The sequence below is a fragment of the Primulina eburnea genome, chromosome 8 (genome assembly GCF_022965805.1).
Source record: "Primulina eburnea isolate SZY01 chromosome 8, ASM2296580v1, whole genome shotgun sequence".
NCBI classification, from domain to species: domain Eukaryota; kingdom Viridiplantae; phylum Streptophyta; class Magnoliopsida; order Lamiales; family Gesneriaceae; genus Primulina; species Primulina eburnea.
The window spans coordinates 29,440,537-29,453,665 of record NC_133108.1 but is presented as its reverse complement, the minus strand read 5'-3'; the positions used below and the strand labels follow the sequence as shown (position 1 = coordinate 29,453,665).

The 13,129-nt window shown below is 41.0% G+C and overlaps 2 protein-coding genes across 2 annotated transcripts; both read left to right on the top strand.

Annotated features, from left to right (window-relative positions):
• Window positions 1–1,115: 1,115 nt before the first annotated feature.
• LOC140839136 (uncharacterized) lies at window positions 1,116–5,141 on the top strand. The gene is made up of 3 exons (XM_073205770.1): window positions 1,116–2,682; window positions 3,037–3,930; window positions 4,426–5,141. The coding sequence occupies exons 1-3, from the start codon at window positions 1,116–1,118 to the stop codon at window positions 5,139–5,141; spliced, it is 3,177 nt and encodes a 1,058-aa protein (XP_073061871.1).
• Window positions 5,142–5,549: 408 nt separating this feature from the next.
• On the top strand, window positions 5,550–6,422 carry LOC140839134 (uncharacterized). The gene has a single exon (XM_073205769.1). It carries the CDS (start codon window positions 5,550–5,552, stop codon window positions 6,420–6,422), a length of 873 nt encoding a protein of 290 aa, XP_073061870.1.
• The last annotated feature ends 6,707 nt before the right edge of the window (window positions 6,423–13,129 follow it).

Sequence of the window (13,129 nt, the reverse complement as noted above, 5' to 3'; positions counted from 1 at the left end):
GATCTGGAAGAAGGCAACGGCTCGGGGAGAAAATCGAGGGAGAAAACAACGCGCTTCACACGCAGATCTGCGCGCCATCGCTGAGATTTTCTCATCTATTTTAATTTCTTAGTTTTATTCATGAATTCAATTATTAAATTTGATTTTAGTTTTGAATTCATGGAGTAGTTTTCTTTTATGATCGGGACCACGATAGGAACAAACGATTGATTTTTGTTATTCATTGAAGTGTTTGATTTATAAAATTGTTTTATGTTATTGATTAATGTTTGCATAAATTTCGTGTTTTTAATTTGGCCAATTATTTGCATGTTTGTTGTTTAATCTTGACTCGAAAGAGAATTGATTAAATTTAGCTTCAAGAAAAATATTAATCAACACGCGGTTAAACTGACTAGAAATAGTATTCGGTTTCAGTGTGCGATTTTAGGCGACAGCTGTGATTCTTTCGTTGATGAATGCGTTTTTGGGCAATTAAATTCAACTAGAAATAGTTGGACTGTTAAATGAAAATAGGATTATAAATTCTAGAACTAGATTTATAATTAATATAGAGAATCGCATCGTAACATCAAATGATCTATAGTTAAATAATTCCATTGCATGATATTAATCAAAAGTCTGTTACCGTCGTGTGTCCCGGTCATTCTATTTAAATTTGAAATAACCCCCAAGTCCCAAGCTTCTCTGATATTTGATTCAGTCATTTAATTAGCATAAATTAGTTTAAAATTTACGTAGTTGCAATAATAATCAAATCATTCATTATTATTTGCCTAGATTAAATAAAATAATTGAATCTTAGTAATTAAATAATAGTCTCTGTGGGATCGATGCTTGGACGTCTGTCCATTTACTATAACTTGACCTAGTCCGCTTGCTAGAATTAATCCCAACCGAAATGCTCGGTCAAGTTTTTGGCGCCGTTGCCGGGGACTATTTATTTGATATTAGGATAAATTATTTGTTTGAGACTATGCTTTTACCCTTAGTTTAAAATTGTTTTTTATTCTTTCTTTCGCATTTTAATTACCTTTGGTTATTCTACTTATTCTCTCTTTGAGCTTAAATCGTGCACTTAAATTTTTTTGATTTCAGGGGTTAGCTCGTGTTATATGAGCCGTGCTCAAGACGTCAGGAATCTAGTGCCACTTGATCTTGAGATTGAAAGCACTCTCCGCAGTATCCGCAGAGCCCGAAGGAACAACAACTTGACTCTGGAATTCGAATCTGAAGCAGAATCCAAAATAGACCGTAAACCAGAAGTTGAGGAAATGGCCGGAGAAGAGGATAACCGTACATTGATGGAGCTTCATCGACCAGCCTTCGAAGGTTATGGGTCTAGTATAATCCTCCCTACGATTCAGGCAAATACATTCGAGCTGAAGCCAGGCATCATCCAGATGATCCAAATGCAAGTAAAGTTTGGTGGAGCACCATCTGAAGACCCCAATGCACATCTGAAGAGTTTTCTGTCAATCTGTGATACGATTAAGTGCAATGGGGTGAGTACTGATGCCATACGACTCAGACTATTTCCATTCTCCTTGCAAGGAGAAGCTATGGAGTGGCTTCGCGACCTTCCAGCTGGTTCTATCACAACTTGGGATGGGCTAGTTGAGTTCTTCATGCACAGGTATTTTCCCCCTACTAAGATTACACAACTGCGAAATGAAATCACTTCATTTAGACAGAGAGATGGGGAATCACTGAATTCAGCATGGGCGAGGTTTAAAAAGATGTTGAGAATGTGCCCGAGACATGGTTTTTCAGTAGGCCAGCAGGTGGAGACATTTTACTATGGAGTAGATCCTTCTGTGAGATCTATGCTTGATGCGGCAGCAAATGGGAGTCTATACAGGAAAACGCCAACCGCAGCGCTCGAAATCATATCTAATATGGCCGAGAGCAATGTGGGTTGGCAAGACAACCGCAGGGAGAAGAAAGTAGGATTCCTTGAGATGGATGCTCTGACAGCAATTACAGCGAAACTTGATGGATTGACACATCAGATGTCACAGTTACAAGCGCAGAAGTCAATACCAGTCAAGTCAGTGAATCAGATCCAAGGAAATGCTGAAATAGTTGGTGGTCCATCTTGTGACATGCCATTCATGCCAGATATGCCTTGTGAGGAAATACAGTGTTTTGGAGGGGATTCAGTAAATTATTTGGGAAACCAGGGGCGTCAGCAAAACAATCCATACAGTTTCTCGTATAATCCAGGCTGGAGGAATCATCCAAATTTCGGGTGGAGACAATCAGAAAATGCTGTTATGCCATTACAGTTTAATCCTCCACAACATCCTATGCAGCAAAAGCCTCCTCAACAACCATCTAAGCCTCCACAAGGTGCTGGACCCTCTATGCCACCCGGTTTCAAGCCACAAGATGGCAAGTCAAACCTTGAGGACATGTTTGCAAAGTACATAGCAGGAAATGAGATGAGATGGCAAAATCATGATGCCATGATGCAAAGAGTGGAGACTCAACTAGGGCAGTTAGCGACACAGATGGCTACACGAGCTCCGGGTTCACTACCTAGTGACACGGAAAAGAATCCTAAAGGTGTCAATGCAGTCACGGTGACGTCTCCCATAAAGCAAGAGGTGGTTGATATCGATAAGTATGCAAAGGAGAAGGAGTCATCAAAGCAAGGATTCAATGACACGAAGGAGAAAGGTAAGTCCCTAAACTTGAACCCCAATGTTGATATTAATTCGCTCCCCTTTCCCCAACGAGCTAAGCAACTGCAATTGGACACTCAATTTTCTAAATTTCTTGAGATTTTCAAAAAGCTGCACATAAATATCCCATTTGCAGAAGCTTTAGCTCAAATGCCTTCATATGCAAAATTTCTTAAAGAAATCTTATCAAACAAGAGGAAATTGGTTGACTTTGAGACAGTTAAGCTTTCGGAGGAATGTTCTGCTATTTTACAAAATAAATTACCTCCAAAGCTTAAGGATCCAGGTAGTTTCTCTATCCCCTGTACCATAGGAACTTCATTTTTTGCTAAAGCCTTGTGTGATTTAGGTGCAAGCATTAATTTGATGCCTTATTCATGTTTTGATAAACTAGGAATAGGTGAAGTAAAACCAACTACAATTTCTCTACAGTTAGCTGATAGATCAATTAAATTTCCTAGGGGAGTTGTAGAGGATGTGTTGGTGAAAGTCGACAAGTTTATTTTTCCAGTGGATTTTGTTGTGTTAGACATGGAAGAGGATCGTGAGATTCCTCTTATTTTGGGAAGACCATTTTTAGCTACTGGGAAAGCTCTGATAGATGTACAAAAGGGTGAGTTGGTGTTGAGACTGAATGATGAGAGTGTGGTGTTTAATGTTTTTCAGTCCATCAAATATCCTAATGATAAATCTGATTGTTTTAGAATTGATGCTACTGACGAGCTTGTTGAGTGCAGTTTGCAGGAATTGCTCGGTGAAGATCCTTTAGAGGTTTGTTTGACTGATTCATGTTCAGGAGAGTTGGAGAATGAGGATGTTAAGGAATACATGCTTTATCTGGAAGCAGGCAGACCGATCTCGAGAACGGTAAACTCTAGGATTGGGGAACTTGGGCATGTCCCAAGACCTTTAAGGTCATCCATTGAAGAAGCCTCAATCTTAGAGATGAAACCTCTTCCTTCTCATTTGAAATATTTATTTTTGCTTGACAATGATAAACTGCCAGTAATTGTCTCATCTATTTTGACAGGTTTGGAGGAAGAAAAGCTGCTGCGAGTTCTGAGGGATAATATCAAAGCAATTGGTTGGAGCATTGCAGACATCAAGGGGATCAGTTCATCCATGTGCATGCACAAAATTCTGATGGAGGCTGACCACAAGACTTCTACCCAACCTCAAAGACGACTGAACCCAGCTATGCAAGAGGTGGTAAAGAAAGAGGTGATTAAACTACTGGACGCAGGTATTATTTACCTGATTTCTGATAGTAGGTGGGTTAGTCCAGTGCAAGTAGTTCCGAAAAAGGGTGGGATCACTGTTGTCAAGAATGAGAATAATGAATTAATCCCTACTAGAACTGTTACAGGGTGGCGTGTTTGCATTGATTATAGAAAACTTAATGACGCCACCCGTAAAGACCACTTCCCCCTCCCTTTTATTGACCAAATGTTGGAAAGGTTAGCTGGGCATCCTTTTTACTGTTTCCTGGATGGTTATTCAGGTTATATGCAAATTCCTATTGACCCTGAAGATCAGGAGAAAACCACTTTTACTTGTCTTTATGGGACATTTGCATATAAACGAATGCCATTCGGTCTATGTAATGCACCAGCAACCTTCCAACGATGCATGATGGCAATTTTCCATGATATGATTGAGGATTTCATTGAAATATTTATGGATGATTTTTCTGTATTTGGCTCTTCATTCGATACTTGTCTGGTTAACTTGTCCAAAGTCATGAAGAGATGTGAGGAGTCGAATTTGGTTTTAAATTGGGAAAAATGCCATTTTATGGTGAGAGAGGGGATAGTGTTGGGGCACAAAATTTCTGAAAATGGGATTGAGGTCGATAAGGCGAAGATTGAAGTGATAGAGAAACTCCCTGCCCCAACAAACATCCGAGGAGTGCGTAGTTTTTTAGGACATGCAGGGTTTTATAGACGGTTTATCAAAGATTTTTCCTGCATTTCTAAGCCACTGACCAATTTACTGATAAAAGATGTGAAATTTGATTTTTCTGCTGAGTGTGTGCAGGCATTTCAGGTCCTGAAGGAGAAGTTGATCACCGCACCAGTGATGATAGCACCTGATTGGGGGTCGCCATTTGAGGTGATGTGTGACGCTAGCGACACCGCTCTAGGGGCAGTGTTGGGCCAAAAGAGGGATAAATGTATTCATGTCATCTACTATGCTAGTATGACACTTTCCGCTGCCCAACTGAACTATGCCACTACAGAGAAGGAGCTTCTTGCCGTGGTTTTTGCTCTTGATAAGTTTAGATCGTATCTGATAGGGAGCAAAGAATTTGACTTGAAGATCATCGATAGGAAGGGAACAGAGAACCAAGTTGCAGACCATCTCTCGCGATTGGAGAATCCAAGTACAGGTAATGAAATTATTCGCGATGACTTCCCAGACGAGCAACTGTTTGCGATCAACAGTCTGCCATGATATGCCGATTTTGTTAATTATCTATCAAGTAAGTTCATTCCTCCCCATTTTACATACCAGCAAAAGAAGAAATTCTTCTCAGATTTGAAGTATTATTTGTGGGAGGATCCTTATTTGTTTAGAATATGTGTAGACGGTATAATCCGTAGATGTGTTCCCCAAGAAGAGGTAAGCGAAATTTTGTTTCATTGTCATGCTGGTCCGGCTGGAGGCCACTTTGGGGCCACTAAAACTGCATCCAAAGTCCTCCAGTCCTGTTTTTATTGGCCTACTTTGTTTAAGGATGCGCATGAGTATGTTACAAAATGTTCAAATTGTCAGCGCACAGGTAATATCTCCAGAAGACATGAAATGCCTCTTAATAATATTTTGGTATGTGAGATATTTGATGTTTGGGGTATAGATTTCATGGGGCCGTTCCCGGTTTCTTTTGGGAACAAGTATATTTTGGTGGCTGTAGATTACGTGTCTAAGTGGGTAGAGGCGGTTGCATGTAAAACTAATGACTCTAGGGTTGTCGTTCAATTTCTTATGAAAAATATTTTCTCACGTTTTGGCACACCTAGAGCCATCATTAGCGATGGGGGTACACATTTCTGTAATCGTCAATTTGACAGTCTTTTGGCTAAGTATGGGGTCCGACATAAGGTGGCAACACCTTATCACCCCCAAACTAGTGGCCAAGTCGAGGTTTCGAACAGAGAACTTAAACGCATTCTTGAGAAGACTGTCGGTGCTTCGAGGAAAGAATGGTCTAGGAAACTCGACGATGCACTGTGGGCATACCGCACTGCTTTTAAAACCCCCATCGGCATGTCCCCTTTTAAATTGTTGTATGGGAAGTCATGTCACCTACCTGTAGAACTTGAACACAAGGCTTATTGGGCTACTAAATTTCTGAATTTTGACGCTAAATCCACAGGTGACGAGAGAGTGCTGCAACTGAATGAACTGGATGAGTTTCGGCTGGAAGCCTACGAGAATGCCAAGCTTTACAAAGAGAAAACCAAACGCTGGCATGATCAGAACATCGTTCATCGAGAATTTGTGGTGGGTCAACAGGTATTATTATATAATTCTCGACTGAAGTTGATGCCAGGTAAGTTGCGTTCACGGTGGTCAGGACCATACACCATCACGCAAGTTTTCCCCTATGGAACAGTGGAGATCACTAGTGACACAACTGGACCTTTCAAGGTAAATGGGCATAGGCTGAAAGTTTATCATGGTGGTGCCATCCCCGACGTGCCAACCACTGTGGATCTGCAGGATCCAAACTAAACAAGGGAAGTACAGTCAGGCTATCGACTCTAAATTTAGCGCTTACTGGGAGGCAACCCAGTGTTTAATTTTATTTTTTCTTTCATGCCTTAGTTTATTTTAATTGTTCTAGTTTACTTTATTTTTGTTTTTCTAGCATTGCTCGAGAGCTAATCTCAGTGAATGGTGGTGCAGGTAATTTATCTACTAGAGGTGGAATTTCTAAAGTGTGGGGGAATTTTTCAGGGTGCTCGACTTCAAAACCTCAAAACAGACCAGGGAAGTTTCTGTACAATTCTTGCATCTTGTGTGCTTAATTGAGTTTCCAATTTTATGTCTAGATTTATAGAAGTGTACATTCATGGCGTCACAGTTGGGTTTGGTTAGTGATATAAAAAAAAAAAAATAAATAAATAAATTATTCCGTCTCTCATACCGAGCCTCCACGGACCCGTTAACGGATCCTCACACGGGGTCCGTGTTCTTAACCTTCGAAAATGCCAATTTCCCGAGTCTAAACGGACCTCGTCCCGGACCCCCACACGGGGTCCGTGTTTATCATTTCCAAACATGCCGAAATCCAGTAGGTGCACGGACCTCTACACGGACCCCTCCACGGGGTCCGTGTCTCTTATTTTCGCGGCATATCAGAATAAAATCGCGATTTCTGCCACCCAAATCCCTAAATCCCCTAAATCGAAACCCTCCTCTCCTCACAACCGCACCACCACCGCCGACCACGCCACCTCCTTCCGTCGCCGCTGCACACGCCGCCCTAACCACCACCGCCGACCACCGCACCTCCACTCCAACCGCACCACCACCACCGCCGTACAACCCTCTTCCGCGGTGACCTCTGTCTGCTAACTGGTAAACGTGGCTCTCCTTTGTTTTCGGCCTCCGAATATCTTATGCCACTTCAGATTCAGTGTTGGGAATTGATTTTATATTGTTGGTTGTTGGGCATTCATTGTTCGTGGATTATCTAGCTAATATTTTTGCGTAATTGAATCGGTCATTATTGTTGAGGATAGTGTTGTGGACTGCGTAACGGTGCGTTGGGATCAAATTGCATTGATTGGGAATAATTGGATTAAATCTTTGGATCATCGATATTGAATTGCTGGGATTTTGTGTCTTGTCGTTCGTTTCGTTTGGTGAGTGGTGATCAGTGATTGGGCTGTTTGGTCTGGAGTTGTTGCGCCTGAATTTGTAGAGGATTCGGATAAAGTCTCTTGTTCTAAGAAATGCCTCCTCGTCGATTCACGAATAAGCGTGCGCGAAGCGAGGCTTCCTCATCATCTCGCCGCGCCAGAGTGGAGTTTGATGCCTCCAGATTCACATCCCTCGAGAACTCGGAATGGTACTCGGCCATGCACGAGAACGCTATGATTGTTGAAAAGTCTATCCACCCCCAGATTGATAACGAGGTGCCACTGAGAGCTGAATTCGATAAATTTGGGTGGGGATCACTGTTGGACATCACCGGTCCCTACTTCCCCGAGTTGGTATGGCAATTTTATGCCAACTTTGACGACAAGAGTACTACTGGGCTGCAGCGCATCCGCACTTTCGTAAAAGGGGTGCCTATTGAATTTGATACGGCCTATCTAGCCGCTCTGTTGAATGTACCGAATGAGGGCCCCCCGGTGAGTCATAATCAGCTAGACTTGTTCTTCTCTGACGTCTCTTTTCGGATCCCCGAGGCCCGACAACGTCTTGACTACTCTACTTCTCCGACCGGGTCTCGCTGGAGCGTCCTGCCCACTTCCCTCCCGTTGCTTGATCGCTTAATCTGTTATTTCACGGGAGCCAACATTGTGCCAAGGAAACCAGGGAACAACGAGGTCAGAATTATAGATTTATACATTATCGATAAAATGTTGAATGGGTTGGGGGCTATTCCTGGGATTCCGGTGGCTTCGATCATACTCGCACATATGCGCTCTGTCGCACATATTAACCCCACCAAGAACAAGCGCCCATATGCACCTTTTCCGATCATCATTTCCAGGATTTTAGCGGCCCGCGGCGTCGATCTCACCGGCGAGACGTCCCTCGCCCCCACTTCTACACAGATGCTCACCCCTCAGGCTATGCAGGGGATGTATTTCATTTTCAGGCAGGCTGCGTGGTATCGAAATCCTGAGAGTCGACATATCGACCATCATCCCCGTGACCCACCGGTGCCTCCCCCTGCCATCGATGACCGCGCCTGGAATGCCCGTGGGGAAGAAGAAGCGGCATTAGATGCCGGAGCCGGCCCTCAGCATCATGTGCCACCACGACAGAGCGCGCCGAGGGGTACCCGACAGGTCTTCTCGGCCATTTTTGATTGTATGGACGACATTCGCACCCGCTTGGCTCGACTCGAGCAACAGTCCCCCGACGCTTCTGCACCACCTTGGGAAAGATCTACACTGGATGCCTTAGATGACTTAGAGCTGGGGTCAGACGATGAGGCGTAGCTTTATTTTGGACTATGTGGAGGATTGTATTCATTTTGTTTCACTTAGACATTTCGTTCGCTGTTATTGATGTTTTGGGATATGCTATTTATGTTTATTATCTTTTGGACTTTATTGGAGCGCTTGTGTGTTATTGTCTTTTCCTTTTTACGTTTCCTGGTGTACTCGATGTCGTGTTTTTCAGGAGTTGCTGATCTTTACCTCTGTCCACCACGTACTCGACATCTAACCAGGGAAGTGTTTTTGTTTTCACATTCTCGATAGTTCTTTTTATATTGTTTTACACTGAGGGCAGTGTCGAGTTCAAAGTGTGGGGGTGAGTCAGTTTTGTTACACATCGTTGCACAACACTTAACAGCACTTTTCACGCAGGATGGAACTATTTGTAGACTAAGAACTCGTGTTTCACTTGATAATCGGATTAATTTGTTAGATTTTGGGATCACCCGGAAAATTGCTTCATGCCTAGTATTGAGTGAGAGGAGTCGTACTTTCAAGGAGAGAGTCTAACATGAACCAGTTATGTATCAACATTTTGTTCAATGCACGTGGTCAAACTTTTAATCATTGATAGTGAATTGGTGAATTGTGAAAAAAAAAAAAAAAAAAAAAAGTTATATCGAACAATGATCCCTAGAACTTGTCTGATTAGTCCTCGAAGCGAAAATACGAACGATGGTGACTTAGGGATGATTTAGGCGATCTTTGGACCGTTTGAGCCTTTCAAGCCTGACCGACACATCATTCATTGCCCCTAGCGACCCCTTTTGAGCCTGAAAAAATCGAATGGTGTGTGTCAATGACACACAGTTAGCCCCCATTCGTCAGTTATTCAATGTCCCACATCAACTACCTGAATCATAGCCTATACACTTTTTCCTACCTACATGTGAGAGAAATAAAACTCCTGTGCACATTGAAATGCTTGAATTACTCCAATGGATTGAAAAAAATATGTGTAAAGAATCGATGAAGTTTTATTCATGAAAAAAAAAAAAAAAAAAAAAGAGGAAAATGTATAGTGTTGAAAACACCCGAGAAAAAAAAAAATCTGTGGGTGAAAGTGGGTGGACAATGAGAATGAAAAGGAAGCGCTAGAGCTCTGAAAATGATGAAAAGACAGTAACTGTTGACGAATCAAAGGTGAATGAATGTGCTACAGGAATACTTTTTATTGCATCTCACTCTTGATTCCCTATCTTTTATTGTACCCGTGAGCCTTGGCCTTACGTTATAAGCTTAAAAAGACCTATTAACCAAGTCACTGTCGTTCAACATTTAGTAGAGAGGGGTATGAAAGTCAAGCATATGAGGCGTTTCGATAGCAAATGAAAATAAGTGATCATGAAACCAAGTAGCTGGAGATGAGTACGAGTCTGACCTACACACTACACACATTTTGTTCTGTTGAGCTTTACTGGGTAAATGTTTGATTCTTAAATTGCAACGAAAACGAATCTTGTGATATGCGAAGCGTGATCTTTTGACCGGGGGTGAAAGAGTTTGACAAGTTGAGAAGTTTTGATTGTGTCACGTGAGTTCTGAATCTAAAATATTTCTCATCTTTATTTTTGTCTGATTTGTTCGAGGACGAACAAAGATTAAGTGTGGGGGAGTTGATAAGCACGAATTATATTGCGTTTTAGAGTCTTTATTTTGTCGTTTTCGTGCTTATCTGGCATGTTTTATTCCGAGTTTTGCGCTTTATTCGTACTATTATGGCAAATTGTAGGTTTGACCAAAAGAGGATGAAAGCCAAAGAAATGAAAGAAAAGTCAGACTCCGCAATGCCACGTCAGAAATACCCGGAAGAAAAGAAAGAAAGTATGAATTGAAAACACAGACCCTTACACGGATCCCGTGTAAGGGTCCGTGTACATCAACCCCATTTGAAGAGAAAATTCGAGACTACCCGGACCCTTACACGGACCCCGTGTAAGGGTCCGTGCCATTCAGTTGCCAAAATGCAATTTACAGAGCCTCGACGGACCCCTTGACGGACCCCTACACGGGGTCCGTGTCCCTTATCACCCGAGAACCCAACTTACAGTATGTGGACGGAACTCCAGACGGACCCCTGCACGGGGTCCGTGTCAGCCATTCTCGAGAAAGAAAGAAATCCAGAGCCTACACGGACCCCTCTCCGGATGCAGGCACGGGGTCCGTGTGTGCAATATCAGATCGAGATTTTGGCGAAGATTTGCTCGAGATTTAGAGGTAGAATAAAAAGGAAAAAACCTAACACGAAGAGGGGGTTGAAATTCTGAGACTTGGCAGCCGACTTTGGGAAAAAAAGCGCAAGCTTTGAGATCTGGAAGAAGGCAACGGCTCGGGGAGAAAATCGAGGGAGAAAACAACGCGCTTCACACGCAGATCTGCGCGCCATCGCTGAGATTTTCTCATCTATTTTAATTTCTTAGTTTTATTCATGAATTCAATTATTAAATTTGATTTTAGTTTTGAATTCATGGAGTAGTTTTCTTTTATGATCGGGACCACGATAGGAACAAACGATTGATTTTTGTTATTCATTGAATTGTTTGATTTATAAAATTGTTTTATGTTATTGATTAATGTTTGCATAAATTTCGTGTTTTTAATTTGGCCAATTATTTGCATGTTTGTTGTTTAATCTTGACTCGAAAGAGAATTGATTAAATTTAGCTTCAAGAAAAATATTAATCAACACGCGGTTAAACTGACTAGAAATAGTATTCGGTTTCAGTGTGCGATTTTAGGCGACAGCTGTGATTCTTTCGTTGATGAATGCGTTTTTGGGTAATTAAATTCAATTAGAAATAGTTGGACTGTTAAATGAAAATAGGATTATAAATTCTAGAACTAGATTTATAATTAATATAGAGAATCGCATCGTAACATCAAATGATCTATAGTTAAATAATTCCATTGCATGATATTAATCAAAAGTCTGTTACCGTCGTGTGTCCCGGTCATTCTATTTAAATTTGAAATAACCCCCAAGTCCCAAGCTTCTCTGATATTTGATTCAGTCATTTAATTAGCATAAATTAGTTTAAAATTTACGTAGTTGCAATAATAATCAAATCATTCATTATTATTTGCCTAGATTAAATAAAATAATTGAATCTTAGTAATTAAATAATAGTCTCTGTGGGATCGATACTTGGACGTCTGTCCATTTACTATAACTTGACCTAGTCCGCTTGCTAGAATTAATCCCAACCGAAATGCTCGGTCAGAGTGCTTCTCTCGAAAAAAAAATTCTCTTCCACGTTCTCTCATAATTCGGCAACTCCATGTTTGAGGGTTGTGCCGGGTTTTAGTGTTCAATCTCTTCACAAAAGTTCTTCTAAATTTCTAGTGCAATTTAGAAGAGGAACAAATATTCCAGTCGTGGACCGGATTAGGAGATCGAAGAATGTTCGTAGGGATTTACAACAAGAGCTAGATCCGTCTATACCGGATTAGTTGGAGCCTAGTGATTGAATTCACCAAAGGTATAAAATTCTAACGCCCTATGTTTGATTATGAAAACCATACGAGTGTCCAAATATTATTTTGTTTTTCAAAATAAAATAAAAATTTTAAAACTTCCGCTGCGTTTGGGCGTGTAGAAAACCGGGATCCAACAGCACTAACTTTGGATTTCGGAAATTCGGGTGTCCTATTTTCAGTGAAGAAATTGTTTGCGATTTCTAGCACAATCCAAAAAAAGAACAGAGTCTCCATTTGTGGACCTAATTTGACGATCAAATATGGGAGATCCGTTCGAATAAATTTGAAAGAAGGAACAACTCCGCTAATCTCGAATTGGTTTGGTGTCAACGTAATATATGTTAATGTAATAATTCTAAACAACCTATGAATATTTAAATTCATACAACGTCCATGAAAAATTTCGAACGTCGAAAACAGAAATTTTAAAGTTCCGCTGCACTTCAACAGAAATGACATGTAGACCTTACGTTAATGGGATGATAAAAAAATAAACTTGTATATTTTTTTTCTTCTAAAAAAACACAGGCCTCATTTTACTTTTTCAAAAATCATGTCGTCCAAGCTAGATTACAATTTTTTTCAATTATGAGGTCTACCTTTTAATAAAACGTTTTGTGCAAAAATCTAGTTCTACAACTGACGACTCTATGCTAATCCCTCATACTGAAACCAAAATTTGTTTAATCCATGATCAGGATTTAGTGTGTTTAATTTGCGTGTTTTTTCTTCTTTTTTTTTTATAAATTACATAAAATATTAAATTTTGTCACGAAGTCTCTC

What these genes read in the sequence shown, in the direction of transcription:
- LOC140839136 (XM_073205770.1), top strand. Translation starts at nt 1,116, where the DNA reads ATGAGCCGTGCTCAAGACGTCAGGAATCTAGTGCCACTTGATCTTGAG. An exon ending in CAATGACACGAAGGAGAAAG is followed by an intron (nt 2,683 to 3,036) that starts GTAAGTCCCTAA and finishes TGTGTGATTTAG; the next exon opens with GTGCAAGCATTAATTTGATG. An exon ending in GATTAAACTACTGGACGCAG is followed by an intron (nt 3,931 to 4,425) that starts GTATTATTTACC and finishes ACTTGTCCAAAG; the next exon opens with TCATGAAGAGATGTGAGGAG.
- LOC140839134 (XM_073205769.1), top strand. Translation starts at nt 5,550, where the DNA reads ATGGGGCCGTTCCCGGTTTCTTTTGGGAACAAGTATATTTTGGTGGCT.